Genomic DNA, 24,796 nt, shown 5'->3' on the forward strand with positions numbered 1-24,796 from the left:
AGTCCTGCTGGCAACAGGCTCACTGCATCGAGGGACTTAGGGGAGAGAAGTTCAACTCACCTGCGTGCAGGATGGATTGGCTTCTTAGGCTACTGGACACCATTAGCTCCAGAGGGAGTCGGAACACAGGTCTCACCCTGGGGTTCGTCCCGGAGCCGCGCCGCCGACCCCCCTTGCAGATGCTGAAGATTGAAGGTCCAGAAAACGGCGGCAGAAGGCTTTTCAGTCTTCATGAAGGTAGCGCACAGCACTGCAGCTGTGCGCCATTGTTGTCACACACTTCACACCAACGGTCACGGAGGGTGCAGGGCGTTGCTGGGGGCGCCCTGGGCAGCAATGTATAATACCTTATTCTGGCTAAAAATACATCACATATAGCCCCTGGAGGCTATATGGATGTATTTAACCCCTGCCAGGTCTCAGAAAAACGGGAGAAGAAGCCCGCCGAAAAGGGGGCGGGGCCTATTCTCCTCAGCACACAGCGCCATTTTCCCTCACAGAAATGCTGGTGGGAAGGCTCCCAGGCTCTCCCCTGCACTGCACTACAGAAACAGGGTTAAAACAGAGAGGGGGGGCACTTATTTGGCGATATGTATATATATATTAAAATGCTATAAGGGAAAAACACTTATATAAAGGTTGTCCCTGTATAATATAGCGTTTTTGGTGTGTGCTGGCAAACTCTCCCTCTGTCTCCCCAAAGGGCTAGTGGGGTCCTGTCCTCTATCAGAGCATTCCCTGTGTGTGTGCTGTGTGTCGGTACTTGTGTGTCGACATGTATGAGGACGATGTTGGTGAGGAGGCGGAGCAATTGCCGGTAATGGTGATGTCACTCTCTAGGGAGTCGACACCGGAATGGATGGCTTATTTAAGGAATTACGTGATAATGTCAACACGCTGCAAGGTCGGTTGACGACATGAGACGGCCGGCAAACCAATTAGTACCTGTCCAGGCGTCTAAAACACCGTCAGGGGCGTTAAAACGTCCTTTTACCTCAGTCGGTCGACACAGACACGGACACTGACTCCAGTGTCGACGGTGAAGAAACAAACGTATTTTCCTTTAGGGCCACACGTTACTTGTTAAGGGCAATGAAGGAGATGTTACATATTTCTGATACTACAAGTACCACAAAAAAGGGTATTATGTGGAGTGTGAAAAAACTACATGTGGTTTTTCCTGCATCAGATAAATTAAATGAAGTGTGTGATGATGCGTGGGTTTCCCCCGATAGAAAATTATTGGCGGTATACCCTTTCCCGCCAGAAGTTATGGCGCGTTGGGAAACACACCTTAGGGTGGATAAGGCGCTCACACGCTTATAAAAACAAGGGCGTTACCGTCTCCAGATACGGACGCCCTCAAGGAGCCAACTGATAGGAGGTTGGAAAATATCCTAAAAAGTATATACACACATACTGGTGTTATACTGCGACCAGCGATCGCCTCAGCCTGGATGGGCAGCGCTGGGGTGGCTTGGTCGGATTCCCTGACTGGAAATATTGATACCCTTGACAGGGACAGTATTTTATTGACTATAGAGCATTTAAAAGATGCATTTCTATATATGCGAAACTCTGGCATCAAGAGTAAGTGCGATGTCCATATCTGCCAGACGATGTTTATGGACACGACAGTGGTCAGGTGATGCAGATTCCAAACGGCACATGGAAGTATTGCCGTATAAAGGGGAGGAGTTATTTGGGGTCGGTCCATCGGACCTGGTGGCCACGGCAACAGCTAGAAAATCCACATTTTTTACCCCAAGTCACATCTCAGCAGAAAAAGACATAGTCTTTTCAGCCTCAGTCCTTTCGTCCCCATAATATCTGCCCAGGGATAGAGGTAAGGGAAGAAGACTGCAGCAGGCAGCCCATTCCCAGGAACAGAAGCCTTCCACCGTTTCTGCCAAGTCCTCAGCATGACGCTGGGGCCGTACAAACAGGTGCGGTGGGGGGTCGTCTCAAGAGTTTCAGCACGCAGTGGGCTCACTCGCAAGTGGACCCCTGGATCCTACAAGTAGTATCCCAGGGGTACAGATTGGAAATTCGAGACGTCTCCCCCTCGCAGGTTCCTGAAGTTTGCTTTACCAACGTCTACCTCCGACAGGGAGGCAGTATTGGAAACAATTCACAAGCTGTATTCCCAGCAGGTGATAATCAAAGTACCCCTCCTACAACAAGTAAAGGGGTATTATTCCACACTATATTGTGGTACTGAAGCCAGACGGCTAGGTGAGACCTATTCTAAATGGAGTCACTCAGAGCAGTGATAGCGAACCAGGAAGAAGGGGACTATATGGTGTCCCTGGACATCAAGGATGCTTACCTCCATGTCCAAATTTGCCCTTCTCACAAAGGGTACCTCAGGTTCGTGGTACAAAACTGTCACTATCAGTTTCAGACGCTGCCGTTTGGATTGTCCACGGCACCCCGGGTCTTTACCAAGGTAATGGCCGAAATGATGATTCTTCTTCAAAGAAAAGGCGTCTTAATTATCCCTTACTTGGACGATCTCCTGATAAGGGCAAGGTCCAGACAACAGTTGGAGGTCTGAGTAGCACTATCTCAAGTAGTTCTACGACAGCACGGGTGGATTCTTTCTAAATATTCCAAAATCGCAGCTGTCTCCGACGACACGTCTGCTGTCCCTAGGGATGATTCTGGACACAGTCCAGAAAAAGGTGTTTCTCCCGGAGGAGAAAGCCAGGGAGTTATCCGAGCTAGTCAGGAACCTCCAAAAACCAGGAAAAGTGTCAGTGCATCATGGCACAAGGGTCCTGGAAAAAATGGTGGCTTCTTACGAAGCGATTCCATTCGGCAGATTTCACGCAAGAACTTTTCAGTGGGATCTGCTGGACAAATGGTCCGGATCGCATCTTCAGATGCATCAGCGGATAACCCTGTCTCCAAGGACAAGGGTGTCTCTTCTGTGGTGGCTGCAGAGTGCTCATCTACTAAAGGGCCACAGTTATGCATTCAGGACTGGGTCCTGGTGACCACGGATTCCAGCTTGAAAGGCTGGGGAGCTGTCACACAGGGAAAAAATTTCCAGGGAGTGTGATCAAGTCTGGGGACTTCTCTCCGCATAAATATACTGGAGCTAAGAGCAATTTACAATGCTCTAAGCTTAGCAAGACCTCTGCTTCAAGGTCAGCCGGTATTGATCCAGTGGGACAACATCACGGCAGTCGCCCACGTAAACAGACAGGGCGGCACAAGAAGCAGGAGGACAATGGCAGAAACTGCAAGGATTCTTCGCTGGGCGGAAAATCATGTGATAGCACTGTCAGCAGTTTTTCATTCCGGGAGTGGACAACTGGGAAGCAGACTTCCTCAGCATGACCTCCACCCGGGAGAGTGGGGACTTCATCGAGAAGTTTTTTCCACATGATTGTGCACCGTTAGGAAAGACCAAAGGTGGACATGATGGCGTCCCGCCTGAACAAAAAACTGGACAGGTATTGCGCCAGGTCAAGAGACCCTCAGGCAATAGCTGTGGACGTTCTGGTAACACCATGGGTGTACCAGTCGGTGTATGTGTTCCCTCCTCTGCTTCTCATACCAAAGGTACTGAGAATTATAAGACGTAGAGGAGTAAGAACTAAACTCGTGGCTCCGAATGGGCCAAGAAGGACTTGGTACCCGGAACTTCAAGAGATGCTCACAGAGGACTCAGGGCCTCTGCCGATAAGAAGGGACTTGCTTCAGCAAGTACCATGTCTGTTCCAAGACTTACCGCGGCTGCGTTTGACGGCATGGCGGTTGAACGCCGGATCCTAAGGGAAAAAGGCATTCCGGAAGAGGTCCTTCCTACCCTGGTCAAAGCCAGGAAGGAGGTGACCGCACAACATTATCACCACATGTGGCGAAAATATGTTGCGTGGTGTGAGGCCAGGAAGGCCCCACGAAGAAATTTCAACTCGGTCGATTCCTGCATTTCCTGCAAACAGGAGTGTCTATGGGCCTCAAATTGGGGTCCATTAAGGTTCAAATTTCGGCCCTGTCGATTTTCTTCCAGAAAGAATTGGCTTCAGTTCCTGAAGTCCAGAAATTTGACAAGGGAGTACTGCATATACAACCCCCTTTTGTGCCTCCAGTGGCACTGTGGGATCTCAACGTAGTCCTGGGATTCCTCAAATCACGTTGGTTTAAACCGCTCAAATCTGTGGATTTGAAATATCTCACATGGAAAGTGACCATGATGTTGGCCCTGGCCTCGGCCAGGCGAGTGTCAGAATTGGCGGCTTTGTCTCACAAAAGCCCATATCTGATTGTCCATTCGGACAGGGCAGAGCTGCGGACTCGTCCCCAGTTTCTCCCTAAGGTGGTGTCAGCGTTTCATCTGAACCAGCTTATTGTGGTACCTGCGGCTACTAGAGACTTGGAGGACTCCAAGTTGCTAGATGTTGTCAGGGCCCTGAAAATATAGATTTCCAGGACGGCTGGAGTCAGGAAAACTGACTTGCTGTTATCCTGTATGCACCCAAAAAACTGGGTGCTCTTGCTTCTAAGCAGACGATTGCTAGTTGAATGTGTAGTACAATTCAGCTTGCACATTCTGTGGCAGGACTGCCACAGCCAAAATATATAAATGCCCATTCCACAAGGAAGGTGGGCTCATCTTGGGCGACTGCCCGAGGGGTCTCGGCTTTACAACTTTGCCGAGCTGCTACTTGGTCAGGGGCACACCCTGGCTGAGGAAGACCTGGAGTTCTCTCACTCGGTGCTGCAGAGTCATCCGCAATCTCCCGCCCGTTTGGGAGCTTTGGTATAATCCCCATGGTCCTGACGGAGTCCCCAGCATCCACTTAGGACGTCAGAGAAAATAAGATTTTACTTACCGATAAATCTATTTCTCGTAGTCCGTAGTGGATGCTGGGCGCCCATCCCAAGTGCGGATTGTCTGCAATACTTGTACATAGTTATTGTTACAAAAAAAAAAAAATCGGGTTGTTATTGTTGTGAGCCGTCTGTTCAGAGGCTCCTACGTTTGTCATACTGTTAACTGGGTTTAGATCACAAGTTATACGGTGTGATTGGTGTGGCTGTTATGAGTCTTACCCGGGATTCAATATCCTTCCTTATTGTGTACGCTCGTCCGGGCACAGTATCCTAACTGAGGCTTGGAGGAGGGTCATAGGGGGAGGAGCCAGTACACACCACCTGATCCTAAAGCTTTAGTTTTGTGCCCTGTCTCCTGCGGAGCCGCTAATCCCCATGGTCCTGACGGAGTCCCCAGCATCCACTACGGACTACGAGAAATAGATTTATCGGTAAGTAAAATCTTATTATTTGTTTGGTTGTCCTTAATGTTGAAGTTTGGAGAGCACTACTGTACATACTCCATGTTTAGGCAACTACAGGTTTCAAACCCTAACCGGTGGCCACTGACCTTACTACAGTACATGTGTGGTGCCATTTTGTCACTTTATTAGAGCGCCAAAGTGGGAGACAGACGCACCAGAGAGACAGTGTGACTGGCGCTGTTACAACCTGCCAGAACTGATATTACCGCTAGCATACTGCACTGCTACCCCGATATAGTCACCGGCTGGTGACCTGTATGGTTTGCTTAAGCTCAACTTCGTGCATGAGAGTCTGTCTTAGCATAAATGTGCGTATGGCTATACATTTCAAGTCACTGCTGAATAAACAACGCCACTGGTTAAGTGGGCTGTTCATTGACTCAGGGCATCCGCTGGTGTGTACATATGCTCTGTCATATCATCGCCACCTGTACACATATATTCCAACGGTTACAACCATACCCAGGCTGCTCCCAAGGTAGCAGTACTTGACCAGTTTAATCCTTACCCATTTATTTGCTGGCAACACCTACAAAGTGAATGCAGTGTGGCAAATGAAAGTGGAGGGAAAAAACATAGAACAATAATGTACATTAGAGCTTTGGTCTATAATTGCATCAGACTTTATTTAAAGTACATATTTGGTATCCCTAACTAAGGGAGTAATTCAGACCTGATAGCTGCTGTGCGTTTTCGCACAGCGGGCGATCAGGTCTGAACTGCGCATGCGTATGCACAGCAATGCCCAGGCATGACAGTCCACAGCGACGGGATGCTGCGAGAAATCCGATCGCACCGACGAACGCAAGAAGATTGACAGGAAGAGGGTGTTTGTGGGTGGCAACTGACCGTTTCTAGGGAGTGTCCGGAAAAAACGCAGGAGGGACCCGGCATTTTGTGGGAGGATTCATGATGTCAGCTCTGGCCCTGATCAGCTGGTGAGTACGTCCTGGGCTGCGCAGAGACTGCACAAACTACTGTTTGTGCAGTTCTCCAGCACATGCAATCGCACACCAGCACACACAAAAAACCCTCCCCTGTAGGCGGTGACTACCTAATCGCAGGACAGCAAAAATCGCACCCTAGCGATCAGGTCTGAATTAGGCCCTAAATGATTACAGTTTAGGCAGTGGTTCCCAAACTTTATTGAATCACGGTGCCCTAGAGTATCAGAATTTTTTTCACCCCTAGGCCAAAAGATTTTTATTGAGAAATGTAGAAAGAAAGATTGAATTAAGTAAATTGTGTTTATATGTCATCCTTCGGTTTAATTGTGTGGTGAAGGACAAGATTTGCTTTCACATATTTTATGATTGACCATCACCAGCACCGGTTTTGCCTGTTACATTGACCATAAATAATTTGAATTGATCTTTTACCACCAACCCAGTGCACCAGTGCAAGTGTGCCGAGCAGAGGCGGAACTACTGCCAGTGCAACCAGTGCGTTGCACTGGGGCCCGCCACTGTCCAGGGGCCCAAAGCATGTAATGAGTCAAACTGACTCATTACATGCAGCTGTGTGCTGCGGGCAACCGCTGCCCGCAGCACACAGCCGCCCGGAGAGTAGAGGAGAGGAGCGCAGTGGACACGGGGGGAAGGAGGAGGAGGAGGGGGTGGAGGAGGGAGGTGGAGGAGGGAGCCGCAGCAGCGCTGTTTTATTGGTTGAGGCGCTGCTGCTGCTGTCCCTCTGCTTCACTATAGGCTGTCTTCCGCCGCTGTGAAGCGCATCCCAGCATTCACAGCGGCGGAGAACAGCCTATGGTGAAGGACTGGGACAGCAGCAGCAGCGCCTCCACCAATAACACAGCGCTGCTGCAGCGCCCTCCTCCACCTCCCTCCTCCTCCTTCTCTCCTGCCCGGGAATCGTGATCTCTGCCAGAAGCTGCACCGAGGAGCCTGAGCCAGCGGAGAGAGTAAGTATAATTCTTTCTTTCTTTCTTTCTTTCTTTCTTTCTTTCTTTCTTTCTTTCTTTCTTTCTTTCTTTCTTTCTTTCTTTCTTTCTCTTTCTTTCTTTCCAAAAAGGGGGACTGTCTGCCGTAATGTGTAAATTGGGGGAATCTGCCTGCCGTAATGTGTTACAAGGGCATGCTGTCTGCCGTAATGTGTAACAAGGGCACGCTGTCTGCCGTAATGTGTAACAAGGGCACGCTGTCTGCCGTTATGTGTAAAAAGGGGAAGCTGTCTGCCGTTATGTGTAAAAAGTGCACGCTGCCTGCCGCTATGTGTAAAAAGGGCACGCTGTCTGCCGTTATGTGTAAAAAGGGGGACGCTGTCTGCCGTTATGTGTAAAAAGGGGACGCTGTCTGCCGTTATGTGTAAAAAGGGGATGCTGTCTGCCGTTATGTGTAAAAAGGGGGACGCTGTCAGCCTTAATGTGTAAAAAGGGGACGCTGTCTGCCGTAATGTGTAAAAAGGTGACTCTGTCTGCAGTAATGTGTAAAAAGGGGAATCTGTTCGCCGTAAGGTGTAAAAGGGTCTCTACCTGGTGTAGTGGTGCTACTGTGCGGCGTAATTTGAATAATGGAGACTACTGTGCACCGTTTTATGAATTGGTATTATTTTGTGCCCACACCCCTTCCCCACGAAGCCACGCCCCTATGTATTAATGCGCACGCCTACGACGCGCACTGCCCCTGTTTTGCATGCAGGGGTGGGGCTCCGATGCCGTTTCTTGCACACAGTGCTAAAATGTCTAGTGACAGCACTGTTGAAATAAAAAAGAAATAAAAAATGTAAGAAATACAAATGTGCTCATTTGAATCAATGCACCACAACATGTAAATTATAGTCTGTTCACGTTGGATAGGGGGTAATTCATGTGTTCTTAAAGAGAATAATAAACATACACAGCCTAATAAACATATTTCTTCTTTTTCTTTTAGCCCTACAGCTGATAAGTTCAAATCTTCAGCAAAGCACAAATGCTTTAGCACACAGAACCACTGATTACATGACCAAAGACCTCATTGTGAGAAGAGGGCAACCATTTAATATTGAACTTCAGTTCAACAGAACTGTACAGCCTGCAGACAAGCTCTCCTTAAAAGCTGACACAGGTAATGTAACATACAGTAATATACCGGCAATGATGTTTGAAGAAAAGATGGACAGTTTCATTAGAATACAGTTCAATTTGATTATAATTTATTTAATGCATGATAGTGAAAAAACTACCATTGCTTTTTTGAACAATTTCAGAATTATTCTGTAACCTGAAACTTGAAATGATTCTTTCTAGGCCCTTCTACATCAGGATCCAGAAACATAAGCTTGGTAATGCCCATTTCTGGCTCTGGCAGTGGAACACCTTGGAGTGCGTCCAGTGGATTAACCAGTAATAACTCCCTTAAAGTCACCATCAACTCTCCAGTCAATGCAATCATTGGACGTTATCGGTTAGGCCTGCAATTCTCCAGTGGAGGGAATACTACCACAAAAAGCATGGGAAATTTCATTTTGCTTTTTAACCCCTGGGCTACAGGTACTTTGTTTAATTTACAATTCATCTAGCTACTTAATACATCAGGAAAAAAGTATAAACTGATGTTGTGTATATTAATAGTATAGTCGTTTATCAAGTCCTGGAAAAATGAGAAGAACATTCTATTATTCAACACACACCCTCTCAGATGCATATTAATATATTAAACAAAATGTATACTACAGGGAGCTTAGGTCTGACTTATAAATCTACAGTTCAAAGGTACATAGTCTATGAGTAAGGCTGGGGCTACAAAATAACACAAATATGTCAGTGTAATTACAAAAATTATTAAAGGGATGATACAGCATTACATTCAGAGAGGACAAGATGTCAAATCTTCAATGTTCAATGTAAGTGGGACGCCTACTTGGCAAAGACAGTCAGGAGAAAGTTGCCTGAAGCCTTCAACGTGCAGCAGCTGGTAGCGAGAATAAGAGAATATGTGCTGGCCATAGGCGGTGTATACATAAATTGGTTACAAGATGCCTCTGATGAGGTGGTCCTACCCACACTTACTGAAAGTAACCATTAGGTAAAGCTCAATGTCACCTCAAATTAGTAAAAATACTACACAAGGTTTACATCTGAATACTAAATGATGAAATGGGAGGGCAAAGTGCAGTAATCTGCTTGTTCAGACGTTATGCCAAAAACAGTGTCACGCTTTGCTGTGGTGCAATAGAGACATTGGAATTTCTGTAATGGGTGGTGTGCGGTGCACACGGGCCGGGCCCACACTGTCGCACTACACCCATGTTTTATTACTTCCCTGTCCGGAGTCTCGTGTCGGGCACTGCAGCCATGGCAACAATCACAGCCAAAATGGTGGCCACGTAATGCGCAGTAGTGAAATTAGTCTCTGGAACATGGTGGGCAGAGCCTATTGCACCATGTACTAAGCAGTGATAAAAGTGGAGAAGTGAGTCAGTGGGGAAATTTCCCATGGCAACCAATCAGCTGCTCCATACAACTGTATAGTATGCAAATTAGAAATGTTACGTCAGTGCTGATTGGTTGCCATGGACAACTTCTCCACTGGCTCACTTCTCCACTTTTATCACTGCTTAGCACATGTTCCCCTTAGACTGGTTAAGAGAACCAATAAACAGAAGAAATGTTTTTTGAAACCTGATTTACCAAAATCATAATGTGCATTAGCTATAATCACAGACTTTCCAATTGATTGTTGGTGAACGTTTCATTGTAAGTGTGCAAGTGACCCAGGGATAGAATTGCAATAGTATCCCTCTAATCAGGGACACATGAACTGCACAAGGTCTGTGGCTGGCTGACTTTAAGTATACATTTCACCTGGTTTTAATCAGCCAGAGAATATGTGTCATTGTTATGTGTCCCTGATTAAAGGGATATTATAGCAACCCTATCTCCGAGTCACTTGCACAGTTACAGTGAAATGTTCATCAATAACCAATTAGTATAGAGACTATGATTCTAGCTATGAATGCTAATTCAGTCATTTTCAGTGTCACCAACGCACATTATGATTTTGGTAAATCAAATTTCGGGGGAAAAAAACATTTCTTTTATGCATACTGTAGATTCGGATAATCAGGCCTACTAGCACTGTGACTGAGATTTTGTGAAGCGCCTCGTAAACCCCTCCCCCCCGAAGGCACATGCACTTCTGGGAAATTGGGCGTGGCCCTGCAACTATATATTATGTTATCAAACTATAAATATATATACATATATATTATCACGCACCCCTCTACACACACACACACACGCACGCACACACACATGCACACACACACACACACACACACACACACAATTAGCAGTCTTACACATAGTGCCCACATTAGTGCTCCTAATACATAATAGCCACAGTAATAGCTGCTTGCGCATACTGCCCGCAGTAATGCCCCTTACACATAATGTTCATAGTAGTGCCAATAACACATAATGCCCCCAGTATAGTGCCGGATACACATAATGCCCGCAGTATAATGCCAGTTCCACACAGTTTTCACATAAACTTGGATAAACAACTCACCAAAACCTTCTTTCATTACTTTATCAAACAAACATTGCGTTGGTCCTTTATAGTATTTTATACAAGTAAATTAGAATAATCTAGAACAGACTGCTGATGCAAAAAGATCATCATGATAGGTGGAAATTGTTTAACCATTGTTAGCAAACATTTACCCTCTACAAACACAGCATTACAGGTGTGTTGTTTCCAGACCAGCTGTCACTCTGGGGCTTCCTTCACACTTTGGGCTTCTGTAAAACTCATCACCTGTTAAAGTTATTGTATTGCCAAACTTTACTATAGTAAGTTCACTCCTTTGCTGATTCGAAGCATTGTGAGGTATGAACGTACTGTTTACATACAAGTACACGTTCTGCTTGTGTACACATTTCTTTAGGAGAGACTACCTCAGCTAAGTGCGCTGCTGTACAGAAATATACAGTATGTTCATAGTAAAGTGCTATGAAAAAAAAAAAAAATGTTGAACAGTAACATTCCCTAAAACCTCCTATACATGGAAGCCATTATATAGGGACAGAACTGAGGTAACAACAGGGACAGAACAGAGGAACAGAAGAGAGGGGACAATGACAGGACAGAGGGGCCAAGGACATGACAGTGGTGACAGGACCAGGACAGAGTCGGCAGGGACAGAACAGAGGTAATGGCAGGGACAGAACGGAGGGGACAGGAGAGAGAGGACAAGTACAGGACAGAGGGGACATGAACATGACAGAGAGGACAGGGACACGAGAGTGGGGGGCAGGGACAGGAGAGAGAGAATTATGGAGGAGGTGGTGCTGCTGGCACCCACTGCATGGGGGAAATAAAACTACAGACCGCAGGATGATCACATTACCCCCCAGGCCCCAACGTGATGATGTTACAGCAGCACTTACCTCCGAAGAAATGCGGGTAGATGTGAGAAAGCAGAGATTCAATCAGTAGAGGCCCCTGATGGGATCTCCACGCTGGGCTGCTGCTTTGCTGTCCGCCCATTCCCAGCACACACACACAGCAGGGTGCTGTCGGGCCTGTTCCCTCCTACCCTCAAGTAAACGGACAGACCCAACACACTATTAATAAAAAAGGGCACTTTAACGATTGGATGCCAGGCAGAGAGGGACCCGGACGGCCAATATGGCGGTGAAAAATCAGCGTGCTCAGGCCACGTGTCAAACGTGCCTGGAGCCGACCCTGCTGGGGACATTCACTTTAAGAAAGATATCTGCTCTGACATCTGCAAAGATAATTGCTGTAAAGAGGTGTTGATTACAGATTATATCATTGGGATTGAAATGATAATTAGAGCCCTTACCTACAAGTAATGATCAAAGAGAAAGGAGGTCTCGTTTGTTGGGGCAATCTTACAAAGAATGCATAGTCAACGGGGCCGCGCATATATACAGACACCCCAGCACCACACTGAGTACATCGCAGGAACAGGCTACTGTCACAGGCTCTGACCCTGCGGGTGTAGAATGAGACATCCTGCCATAAGAATTGTATCCTGCAATACGATTCTATGCACTAATACTGTATCTCACTCAGATTGCATTGCAAATGCGATTCTTGATAAATGGGTCCTATGTTAATAACACAAGAGACACTGTAGAGATGATAAAAAAGTACTCCTAATGAGTCAATTTATAATTTTAAAATGGACATTGTTTCAAAGATGGTAGCCAATAGTTCCGAGATCTTGTCTAATGTACTCTTTTTGCTGCCTGGCCATGGATTTACTTTCTCCATTGCAATGTAGGACTTTGCTGTACCCCTTCCCCCCACAGCTGTAATGAACTACAAGCCCCACAATGGGTAAAAATAGGCAGTGCCCCTTCCCCCTATTATACAACAAGTTTACTGTCTTACCTCAGACTGAGGGGAAGATGTATCATGCAGTGAAAAGAATGGAGAATAAATTGTCCATAGCGACCAACCAGCATTGTGGTAGTATTTATGAAGTACATTCTATAAACAGATAAGTAGCAGCTGATTTGTTGCTATAGCCAAATTCACCACTAGTCCACTTCTCCACTCTTTTCACTGCTTGACACATCTAGACATGTGCTTATGTCATATAATACTTCCTTGCCTCACATCTCTTTTGTTCTATGAAGCTGGACTTCCCGCCATTGCTACTGACCTCAGACACAGTTACTGGCCTTGTTATGCAGCAGATCTGGAATCGTTTCTATGGAATCCCTTCAGTTCATATCATAATGTTATCTTAATATGAACAAAGTTTAATAAGATAATTTATGTATTTATGTTACCATCCACGCAGGGGATGTGGTGTACATGGCAAGTGCTGATGAGAGGAATGAATATGTTCTTAATGAGACTGGGGTCATTTTCTACGGAAGCTCACAGACTCCATGGAGTAGACCGTGGGACTTTGGGCAGGTAACAGTTTAAGACCTTTTCAAGTACATGAACCAGGAATCTTTGAAACCGGGGAAATGTTAGTTGTATGCAAAGCGTATTCCACTCTGATCACCATTATACAGTACAGAGCCAATTGGTGAACACTATAAAAGCGGAGTCCATTTTAGAGTTCTCACCAATGGGTTCTGTTATGTATAATGGATCTTGTCATCAATGATCTCTACACAGTACATAGGCCCTCATTCCGAGTTGATCGCTAGCTGCCGTTGTTTGCTGCGTAGCAATCAGTTAAAAAAATGGCAAAACTGCGCATGCGTATGCACCGCAATGCGCACGCGTGGTGTACGGGTACAAAAAGCATTGTCGTCTTGCACAGGTTTTAGCGACGCTTTCAGTCGCAAGCCGATCGCAAGGAGATTGACAGAAAGAGGGTGTCAACTGACCGTTTTCTGGGAGTGTTTGGAAAAACGCAGGCATGGCCGGGCATTTGCTGGGCGGGTATCTGATGTCATTACCGTTTCATTCGTCGCAGCAATTATCGCACAGAATAAGTAACTACAGGGCTGGTCTTGTTCTGCACGAAATGTGTTTGCAGCCACTCTGCTGCATAGGCGTTCGCACTCCCGCAAAGCGAAAATACACTCCCCCGTGGGCGGCGACTATGCGTTTGCACGGCTGCTGAAAGTAGCTAGCGAGCGATCAACTCGGAATGAGGGCCAAAGGTCTAGAATGTGTTTTCTATTATTTCAATGCAGAGCCAGAGTTGAATTTAGAAATGGTGTGTTACAATAATGATACCAAAGATAAGATTGAACCCAAAATCTATCATAATCATAAATTAAAAATAAAATAAAAACAGATTTAAAAAAACTCACATAAAAGGGGAGTGATAAACAGAATCCATTAACCTGACTAGAATATAAAACAGAGCCCATTTTTTTGTATACTTTGTGAAAGTGCAGACCTTATTCTCTGCATTCTACTATATAATATACAGACATCAAATTTTGGTGGCTACTATACAATATGTTAACTATTAGATAACAATACAAAACCCATTCTATGCTGCTGACTGGTGGACAATATAGACAGACACCACCAGGAGTGGAACTGCCGAAGACTAAATAGAGTCAGTTGCCACCAGGCTCCAGCCCTGAAGGGGGCACTTCCTCCATTGCACCCGGTTCCGCCATGTCCCCTGTGTCCCTCCCACAGTTAGAGGAGCTGCCAGGTGAAGCGCGTATGGCCATTGGTGAATGGCACTCCTCCCGGCCCTGTGACCTGGTCTTGCTGCTTTGGCGCGGACATCACGTGAGATGCACAACCTGAGCGTGACTGAGGAGCTGAATGACAGTTTGTAATGAGTGGGTGTGAAAAGAGAGGGAGCGTGCAGAGAGAGGCTGCGTGGAATGGATGTCACTGTTGCAGCAACGTGGCAAAAAACATTTAAGTAAGTGCAAGCCTCATTGGGGAGCGGTAGTGGGGGTAGGTGCTTGGAGGAGGGTACAATTTATTAAAATGTATTTAATTTGGACACTGGAGGAGCATATATAGTACCATAAATACATTATTACACTATCTTGCACTTTAAATATATCATGACAGATTCATATATTTAAAGAGCAAGATAGTGTACTAATGTCTTAATGACAGATTAGGTACATCCTAAGCGCTACTAAATTAAATAAAATTATATATCTAAACATATAATAGTTAAGCAGTGTACCTGACACTCTTCCTTAGTGAAAGCATTTGCTCCTGGCACCTGGAATAACCAATATTTATCTTGCCTCCGGGCAACTGGGATGAAGTTACGCTACTGGACACCACCTCTATATTTTGGGTAATCTATACCTTTCTATGGGGTCTATTCATGAAGAAGTGCTTCGTATCATTTTATAGAATGCACTTGATAAATGTTACTTGAATGCTGATTGGTTGCATTTTGCAACTTCTCCACTGGCTCACTTGTCCTCTCTACTCACTGCTTCATGAACAGACTCCTAGTGGTTTCTAGGGATAGTGCCAAGGACTACCATAATCAGGGCCGTCTTTTCGTATGGGTTCAGTGGGCTCTTGTCCAAGGGCCCCAGGAGTATAAGGGCCCTAGGCTGATAGCTGAGGATCCCCTCTTTCCAGGGGTATCAGATTTTTTAAAATCGGCCTTGGGGAACTGGAGATATCCGACCTGAAAGCAGTGGCCCCCATCCGAGACTGTTAATTGCTCTTCCCAGCCAGATATCTCGGGTTCTGTCTGACTTAGAGTTTCTCTGAGTGTATAATCTAAAATATGCAACTCTCCCCTTTTGGTGGACACTGGCAGCTTGTCTCTACTATGCCCATAACCAGAGATATCAGCCTTCAAGCAGCTGGTCCCTGCTCCAGCTCCACACGCCTAATATGCAGTTTTAGATTTTCGTTGGTGAATTGCTCTGGCTCCTGAACTCTGATCCCAAAGTCCCCAGAACCTCCTGAAAGGTGGGTCTCTCTAGTTTTTTTAATCCCATTCAAAGCTAAGAAATATATTTTCAGGAACATGAGATATCTGCAGTCAAGCAAGCTGCCCTCCCACCAGAAAATGATGAATATTAAGCCTACACCACTATCCACCCCTCCTCTACATATTAAACACCCCTACCACCCTGGAAGTCATGTACTAGGGCTTCTTCATTCAGCCCAATGCCCCCTTCTACAGTTTAGCCCCATCTGTGCAGTAAACGAGTAATTAGCAGAAATTACTGCTCCAGGTTGTACATGCTGAGCGGAAAATAGAACACCCCCTACCGCCCACGAGACATCAAAGCTGCCACTGATAGCACCTCCACCCCTACCGCTGGAGGATGTGTTGGGGGCCCAGTGCATTGCTGTGCCCAGGGGCCTACACTGCTGTTAAGACGGCCCTGACCATAATGGGTGTGGTACAGAAGTTAGACATTATAAAGATAGACAATCATTAGGTCTACACCATAGGGTCGACAGTCAAAAGGTGGACAGGGTCAAAAGGTGGACAGGTTCAAAAGGTCGACCCCTCTCAGGCTTGCTTCTTTTACCATGCTTCGGGCTTGGTGGCTCGCTCCGCTTCGCTTCACTTGCCGTTATGTTACTAAAGGTAATAGCTTGTGACATGGATAGTAAATGAGGTAAAAGTTATAAAAGCATGAAAAAACCCTAAAAACACGTGTCTACCCTGTCTACATTTTGACCCTGTCGATCTTTTGACTGTCGACCTTTTGACTGTCGACCTTGCGGTGTCGACCTATTGACTGTATACCTTTTAACTGTCTATGCATCAACCACCTCCCATCATAACAACTTCTGGCCACCTTCCAGCACTTTAATTTGCACATAGTATCACATGGGAATTTTTAGATTGCATTCTGACTGGCTGCTGGAATTCTTTGCAGAACCAAAGGCTCAATTCAGTCTCCAGTTAACTTACGATGTTTATAATGTGCCCTCTGTTGTTACTGCAGTACTTTTAACTGACATTACAGTGTCCTATTTAAGTGATTTTTTTTTTAAGTGAAGATGACAGCCAACCGCTCTGTGGGGGTCATTCTAACCTGATCGCTCGCTGCAGTTCATTGCAGCGATCAGGTCAGAACTGCGCTGACGGCTGTTGTTGCCTAGTGATCGCCTCTGCCTGATTGACAGGCAGAGGTGGTCGCTGGGCGGGAGGGGGTGGCACGGCGGCATTTGGCGCAGTCCGGCCAACACAGGAGTGGCCGGACCATGCGGAGGGTGAGCCGCAGCAGCCATGTGACGTCATACGCACCCGCTGCGACCCGAACAGCGACGAGTAACTCCCGGCCAGCCGCAGGAGCTGCACTGGCTGGGAGTTACTCTTCAAGTACAAAAGCATCGCCGTTGTGCGATGCTTTTGTACTTGTGCGGGGTGGGCCGGCCTGACATGCGGGGTGGACTAGCCCTGTGCTGGGCGTCCCCCGCATGTCAGTGTAAGTGATCGTAGCTGTGCTAAATTTAGCACAGCTACAATCGGGTCGGAATGACCCCTTGTATTCTGTTCAACAAAAACTGTCACTGGTTGAATCACATAAAATGGAGTCACACCTAACAATGTGGCACCAGTGCTGGATAAAGAGGGTGAGGGCACATAGGATGAATACCCTCAGGCCCACCTCTCTCAGGGCGCCCTGGCCAGAGCCGGGCTCTGCCACAAGCAGCGGCGCAGCAGCCTGGGGGTAAATTTACTAACATTGGAGTTCTATTTAAGATGGGATGTTGCCCATAGCAACCAATCAGATTCTACTTCTCATTTATCTAGCACCTTCTAGAAGATAATACATAGAATCTGATTGGTTGCTATGGGCAACATCCCATCTTAAATAAAACTCCCATCTTAGTAAATTTACCCCCTGGAGAGAAATAGAATTGTCCCCGACATCTGAATCTATATGTCTGTACCCGCTTGCTTGCTACCCTTCTTCGGCAGTGACACGTACGACTACAGCGCTGCGCAACTGACACCTAATAATAATAATAATAATAATAATATAATAATAATAATAATAATAATAATGCATAAGTGGCGGGGGTGATGAGTTGCTGGGAGGGGGAAAGAGACAACATCATATACTGTACATATAAGAGTGGGGACATTTACTACACATAATAGAATGGTGTATGTAGATAGATAGATAGATAGATAGATAGATAGATAGATAGATAGATAGATAGATAGATAGATAGATAGATAGATAGATAGATAGATAGATAGATAGATTAGCATACATGTTCTACAACCCTCATAATCCCTTGGCAGGAAATTATCAAACACCACTGTGAGATAAGATTGTGCTTCTAGGCTCTAATTGCTATTATTAGGAAACTTAGTACTTACTCAAATAACTTGCTCTATTTCGCCAATTTTCCGGTTTTGTGTCACCAGATAGTTTAAATATTTGACCCCTACATTTTATTTATCAAGGGTGATGTTTTTTCTCTTTGGGCTATTGTATTGTAAACTTGATTTTCCGTTGCATTATTGTGTTGTTCCTTTTTTAGTTTGAAGAAGGCATCATAGATGCCAGTTTAAAACTACTGGACAGTAGTATCGAGTACAGAAGAGATCCTACTACAGATGTGGCTCGGAGAAATGACCCAGCCAATGTGGGAAGAATACTAAGCGCCATGGTGAGCAGCCAGTTATTGGAATAACCTTTGTAAGAAAATACTGTATACAAAGAATAGCGCATTGTAGTAATTGTACAGTGTACAAGTTATAAGGCTACACTGGACAGTGGGCCAAGATTCACTGTAACTAGCGGAACCATACTGCTCGATTCAACCAAAACAAATAATCTACATAAGAGAATAGAATTATATTCAGCAATTTGCTATAATGAAATACCAATTATGAGGGTGTAGTCCAGATAATAATAGACTAATGCTGCTCCTCACCTCTATAGGGGGAATTCAAGTATTTTGCGCAGCGGCGGCCACTAGATGGTGCCCGACGGAGCAATTTAAGTGTTGCTCCGTTCTGGCCTACACAGCCCCAGGCGCTGACATTACTGTTATGTTGTGCCGTCATTTTGACAGGTTGGTAATTATAGGCTAGGGTTAGAGTTATAACAGAAAAGGAGCAGAAAATTATTCTCTTACTATTCTCTAACAGGGGCACACCTGAATGTCAGAAATGAGAGGATACCGTATGGTAAAAAAAAATAATAGAAGCAAAATGTTAGTGTTCTGATTATAGTGTATCAAAATCATCAGTCTTTACTGCTATTATGTGAAAAAGAAAAGGAAAGGCTATAAAGTGTATAGGGCTAATTACATTTAAATCAACAGATGTCACTTATACAGTAACATAATGTTTTATTAATATTTTCTCAATAGGCACACATATGTTTCTTATGGGTTTAATATTCTCTAATTATCATTAGACTAACTCTTTCTAATATATGCAACCAACAAGTAGCATATCAGGAATAAATTGATAGGCTACCTGAAATGAAAAAAATGAACAACATACAGTAACCTTGATACAGAGTGTAGCAGATATATTCATGGAGTATCCCTAAAATTAATCACTTAGTGACTTGGTTGTTTGGGAATTCCAATGAGTCTGCCCGTATTTTTAAAGTGGCATTCATTTACAAGGCAAAACCAGCTTGGTTTTGCCTTGTAAATGATTGCCGCTTTAAAAATACAGATGGACTCACCGGAATTCCTACACCTCATAGGCTATTTACATATTGCCCAATATGTTAATGATAGTGCTAAGAAACAATTGCACTACAAAAGATGACAATCTGTCACTGTTACACTGAATAAAATAGTCACTCAAGGTAAGCAAGCAAGGCAGATGTAGCTTGTACTGTTGTCATGTCGGTGTTATTTGGATAGTGATGTAATGAATCATCCCACTATGGGTTTTGTTTCTAACCATGATTTCTGCAAGGAGTGGTGGTGGCGATGCCTATCTCTCAAAAAGGAAGGGGCTACTACTCGACCCTGTTTCTAGTTCCGAAACCCAATGGGTCTTTCCGGCCTATTCTCAACCTCAAGTCACTGAACAAATCTGTGAGAGTTTCCAAGTTCCGTATTTAAACACTGCGCTCCAATGTACTGGCCATGGAACCTGGGGACTACATAGTATCCCTGGATATACAGGATGCTTACCTGCATATCAGGGCCGGTTCGAGCCCTTTTTGCTCCCCGGGCAGGAAATAGGGGCGTGGCTTCATAAGGGGGCGTGGTCAGTTACGCCCCCTCTACAGTAGCGCCACACAGCAAAGGTCCTCTCCACGAAGGGAAACTAGACGCGGAGCGTCTAGCTCCCTTCACAGGGGGACATAGCCGGGGGACACAGCGGGCAGCAGAAGGCACAGCAGTAGCGGATCTTGCCATGGCGGCGCCCCGGGCAAAAGTCCTGCTTGCCCGTGGCAAGATCCGCTACTGCTGCATATACCTATTGCCATTTCACATCAGCAATATCTGCGGTTTGCTATTGGCAACCTCCATTATCAATTCAGGGCTCTGCCGTTTGGACTAACCATGGCCCCTCGGATTTTCACCAAGGTCATGGCCATGATGACAGCTCATCTCTGTCAACAGGGAATCAGGATCCTGCCGTATCTGGACGACCTGCTGATCCTGACAAGCTCCCAAGATGTCCTTCTGAGTCATATCCAGCTGACGGTGCAATTCCTCACAGCCCACGGGTGGCTGATCAATTGGAAAAAGTCCTCCCTGGTCCCTGCGTGGTGCATGGTGCACCCGGGGGCTCTACTGGAAACACACAGCCAGAGGCTGTTTCTGTCTCCAGAGAAGGTCCTGAGGCTTCAGGACAGGATCAGATACTTCAGCGGATCAGGTCTCAAATTATATTCCTGACTCCGATGGTCCGCTTGTCTCTAGCCTGGTGGCTCCAGGATCAACAGTTGAGCAGGGGCCGTCCCTTCTGGATTGCTCACTGGGTCCTCTGGACTATGGATGCCAGTCTGAGGGGCTGGGGCGCGGTGTTCAAGCAACATTCTCTTCATGGTCAAGGAGGAGTCTCTCCTGCCCATCAACATTCCGAAACTACGGGCAGTGTTCAATGCATTGACACTGGCCTGCCTCTGATAAGGAACAGGCCTTTTCAAGTACAATCAGACAACGCAACCACGGCGGCTTACATAAATCATCAAGGCGGCACTCAAAGCCGCACTGCAATGATGGAAGTGTCAAGAATTCTTCATTGGGCAGAACGCCATCTGCCAGCAGTATCGGTAGTGTTCATTCCGGGTGTCCTTAACTGGGAAGCAGATTTCCTCAGTCATCAGGACGTACACGCCGGAGAATGGAGCCTTCATCTGAAGGTCTTTCAACTCCTAGTGGACAAGTGGGGCATACCAGATGTAGACCTGATGGCGTCTCGACACAATCACAAGGTGTCATGACTGTGGTTTTTGTGAACCCGGTGTTAGTGAAGTCTGTGCGGGCGACTGGAGGACTATGTGAATATTAGGCAGGTCTATTGGAATCAGTGAGAAGAAGGAGCAATCCCTGACCGGGGATCAAACCCGGGCCTTGGCAGAGGAAGCCGTAACCTGACCACTGGATCACGAGGGACTTGGTGTTGATAGCAGGATGATGAATGTATTGGTGAGATTGAACTGGATATAGTGTCACAGGTCAAGGTTACTGGCGAGATAGTAAGCCGGACTGGTTACTGATGAGACTGAGAACCAGGCTGGTTACCGGTGAGACTGGGATGCAACTGTAATCCAGGCTGGTACCGGATATAACTGGAAACACAACTGAAAGTAGAATGATGACTGTGGCTGTGACTTTAGGACAAGGCTGAAGAACACTGCGGCTGTGGCTTTAAGATGAGACTGTAGAATACTGCAGCTATGTCTTTAAGACGAGACTGTAGAATACTGCAACTGTGACTTTAAGATGAGACTGTAGAATACTGCAGCTTTGGCTTTAAAATGAGACTATGGAATACTGCAACTGTGACTTTAAGATGAAACTGTAGAATACTGCAGCTGTGTCTTTAAGATGAGACTATGGAATACTGCAACTGTGACTTTAAGGTGAAACTGTAGAAATATTTGATATCATTGGTAACACAACTGTAATCCAGACTGGGTAGCAAAGGAGCAGAGTTTTACAGGAACCGAAGTACAAGTGTTACCTTTACGGAACTCAGCTTCTAAGCTCACACAGAGCTGTGTGTGACACGAGGAACTGGCAGAGTTTCCAACTCAAATCTCCTGACTTATACTTCCTGGTCCTTGGTGATTGGTGAGCAGTGTCAGGTGATTCAGAGAGTCTCAGGCTGGCAAAGGATTGGACAGCTCTGGGTCAGGTGAACAGTCACTGTCATGTGAGTACTCTAGACTAGGCTGTGATGTGGAGTGAGGCCTAGCAGGCCGAAAGAACACTGAAGCCTGAACTTCTGCAAACAAACAGAGGATGCTGGCTTTTAGGCCTAAACTTCAGATTGCTGAATTCAGACTCACACAGAAGATTAATCACCACAGGTGGAGCTCTTGAGTTCTCTAACCTTCCAGGCAGAGAACTCAGGACTCAGGAAACTCATGGTATTGGCAAGCTGTTTATCCCAGTGAGCAGAAAGATGCAGGATCCAGGACAGAGATGGCAGAGGTAAGTCACCAATATGAGAACTACAGTGAGGATCGTGACACAAGGTTCCGGTCTTCGGATCAAGGACAAGGGATCCACAAGCAGCGTTCGTGGATGCACTGGCAATTCCATGGGAATTTCAGCTGCCGTACGAGTACCCTCCGGTGTCTCTCCTGCCCAGGGTACTGCGGAAGTTCAAGCAAGAAGGAGGAGTCCTGCGTCTGGTCGCTCTGGCGTGGCCGAGATGACATTGGTTCTCAGACCTGCAGGGTCTATCAATGGAATGTCCTCTACTTCTTCCTCAATGCCCAGACCTCCTCGTTCAACGATGTCTATAAGTTCAGAACTTCATGGCTTCTGGCTTTTCTGAAACAAGACCTGGACTTAGGCCTTCATCTGGCCTCCCTCAAGGTTCATATTTCTGCCTTGTCTATGTGGTTTTAGAGGAAGATTGCATCTATTCCTGACGTTCGTACCTTCACTCAGTGTTTTGCACAACCTCCCTATGTCCCTCCTGTGGCTCCATGGGATCTGTCTGTTGTTCTTAACACCCTGCAAGAGTCTCCATTTGCACCTCTTGAGTCTGTGGACCTAAAATGGTTTACGTTTGAGGTCCTGTTTCTCTTGGCTATTGCCTCTGCTAGGAGGGTGTCGGACTTAGGCGCCTTGTCCTGTCGTCCACCCTTTCTGATATTTCACAGTGACTGGGCAGTTCTTTGAACTTGCCCTGGTTATTTGCCTAAGGTGGTGTCATCTTTCCACCTTAACCAAGAGATTGTGGTTCCGGCCTTTATCTCTTCTGGTTTGTCCTCCAAAGAGCTATCTCTGTGTATATATGTGGAGAGGACTGCCTCTATCAGGAGGTCAGATTCCCTCTTCGTACTGTTTGTTTTTCACAAACGTGGTTGGCCTGCAAAGAAGCAAACCTCGGCCAGATGGATTAGAATGGTGATTGCACAAGCTTATGCGCAGGTTGGTCTCCCAGCTCCTGCTGCTATCAAGGCCCATTCTACTCGGTCTCTTGGACCTTCTTGGGTGGCCCGCCGTGGCGCTTCTGCAGAACAATTGTGCAAGGCGGCTATGTGGTCCTCAGTGAACACGTTCATCAGGTTCTATGCCTTTGATTCTTCCACCTCCCAGGATGCTTCCTTTGGATGCCGTGTTCTTGTGTCCACTACAGTGCGTCCCCTCCCATGAGGAACTGCTTTAGGACATCCCCAATGTTATTCCCTGTGGAATACCAGTGTACCCCGCTGCAGAAAAGGAGATTTATGGTAAGACTTACCATGGTTAAATCTCTTTCTGTGAGGTACACTGGATTCCACAGGGTGCCCACCCTGATGCACTTAGCTTCTTTGGGTTTGTATGGCATTAGCCGCTGGTCCCTTCTCCTGTTGTGAGAATGTAGTTCTATGTGACTAACATCTACCGTCTCTTTACCTGCTACTGCATTGGACTGGTTAACAAAACTGAGCTCCTGTGCACGCAGACGGGTTAAAGAGGAGGCGGTGCGGTGCATCCTGGGAACAGTCAAAGCTTTTAGCCTGTTGGTGCCTTGGATCAAGATCCAACTCCACACCCTGATGTTATTCCCTGTGGAATCCAGTGTACCTCACAGAAAGAGATTTAACCATGGTAAGTCTTACCATAAATCTCCTTTTTCAGTTTGCATACAGTAAAAAAAAAAAAACGTTTATCCCTATGTGGTTAACTGACCCCCACCTTTTAATTGTAGCTTATTATCATCACTTTTACTACGACATGGCATAATACTGTATGTGTTTAAGATATATTACTTGCTAATTGTTATGACAAAGTCACTACTCTGTTGATTTTAGAGACTATCTACTTCAAAATAGCTGTCAATAGATCGTGTCTCAATCCTACTCATAATAAACACATTACTATTGTAATAAACTTGGTGACTTAGTGGTAATTTGGGATTGTAGTTGATTTGTCCCCTTAACCAATAAAAGGAACCACTACCATAGATATACAGTATATAATTAACCGACAGTTGATTGTACCATATTCTAATTACAATTTACTATATCACTGTATTAGAAATCATTTTTTTGATTATTGTAAATACCTGGAAAAAAATCTGACACTTAAGCAGTATGTCTCACTTATAAACAATGTTGTATTATTCTCCACTAACTGCTAATTCTTCTGTGACTCTGCTTAGAGGTGAACTGACCCACCTGATGATTGCAGATTACTTCCAGTCACACTTCCCTGTCTCACTGTATCAGTCACACTCCACTATCTCACTTACTGTTATTAAAGATTGATTCTCTGCTATAAATTAATATTATAGCTGTATGTCTTCAAAAAACATTAGTGCCAGCTGCAATGGTATCTAACTACATGTTGTGTGACAGCTGATCTAACATAGTGTAGCCTAGATTTCCTGACGTACGTTTCGCCACTGATTGCTTAATCACAAGACTAATCAGGTTAAGATAATACTTTTTCTCCCCCTTTTCTGTTATAATACTACCAAAT

General features: G+C 45.7%; 1 protein-coding gene across 1 annotated transcript in view; it reads left to right on the forward strand.

Moving 5' to 3' along the window:
- Positions 1-8,200: 8,200 nt before the first annotated feature.
- Positions 8,201-24,796, forward strand: part of LOC135055936 (protein-glutamine gamma-glutamyltransferase E-like) — a 52,793-nt gene continuing 36,197 nt past the window's right edge. The window contains exons 1-4 of the mRNA XM_063960538.1: positions 8,201-8,368; positions 8,551-8,793; positions 13,083-13,201; positions 18,209-18,337. Of these exons, the coding sequence (XP_063816608.1) occupies positions 8,263-8,368; positions 8,551-8,793; positions 13,083-13,201; positions 18,209-18,337 (597 nt within the window). The 5' untranslated portion in view covers positions 8,201-8,262. The remainder of the gene's footprint in view (positions 8,369-8,550; positions 8,794-13,082; positions 13,202-18,208; positions 18,338-24,796) is intronic.

The sequence above is a fragment of the Pseudophryne corroboree genome, chromosome 3 (assembly GCF_028390025.1).
Source record: "Pseudophryne corroboree isolate aPseCor3 chromosome 3, aPseCor3.hap2, whole genome shotgun sequence".
NCBI lineage: Eukaryota > Metazoa > Chordata > Amphibia > Anura > Myobatrachidae > Pseudophryne > Pseudophryne corroboree.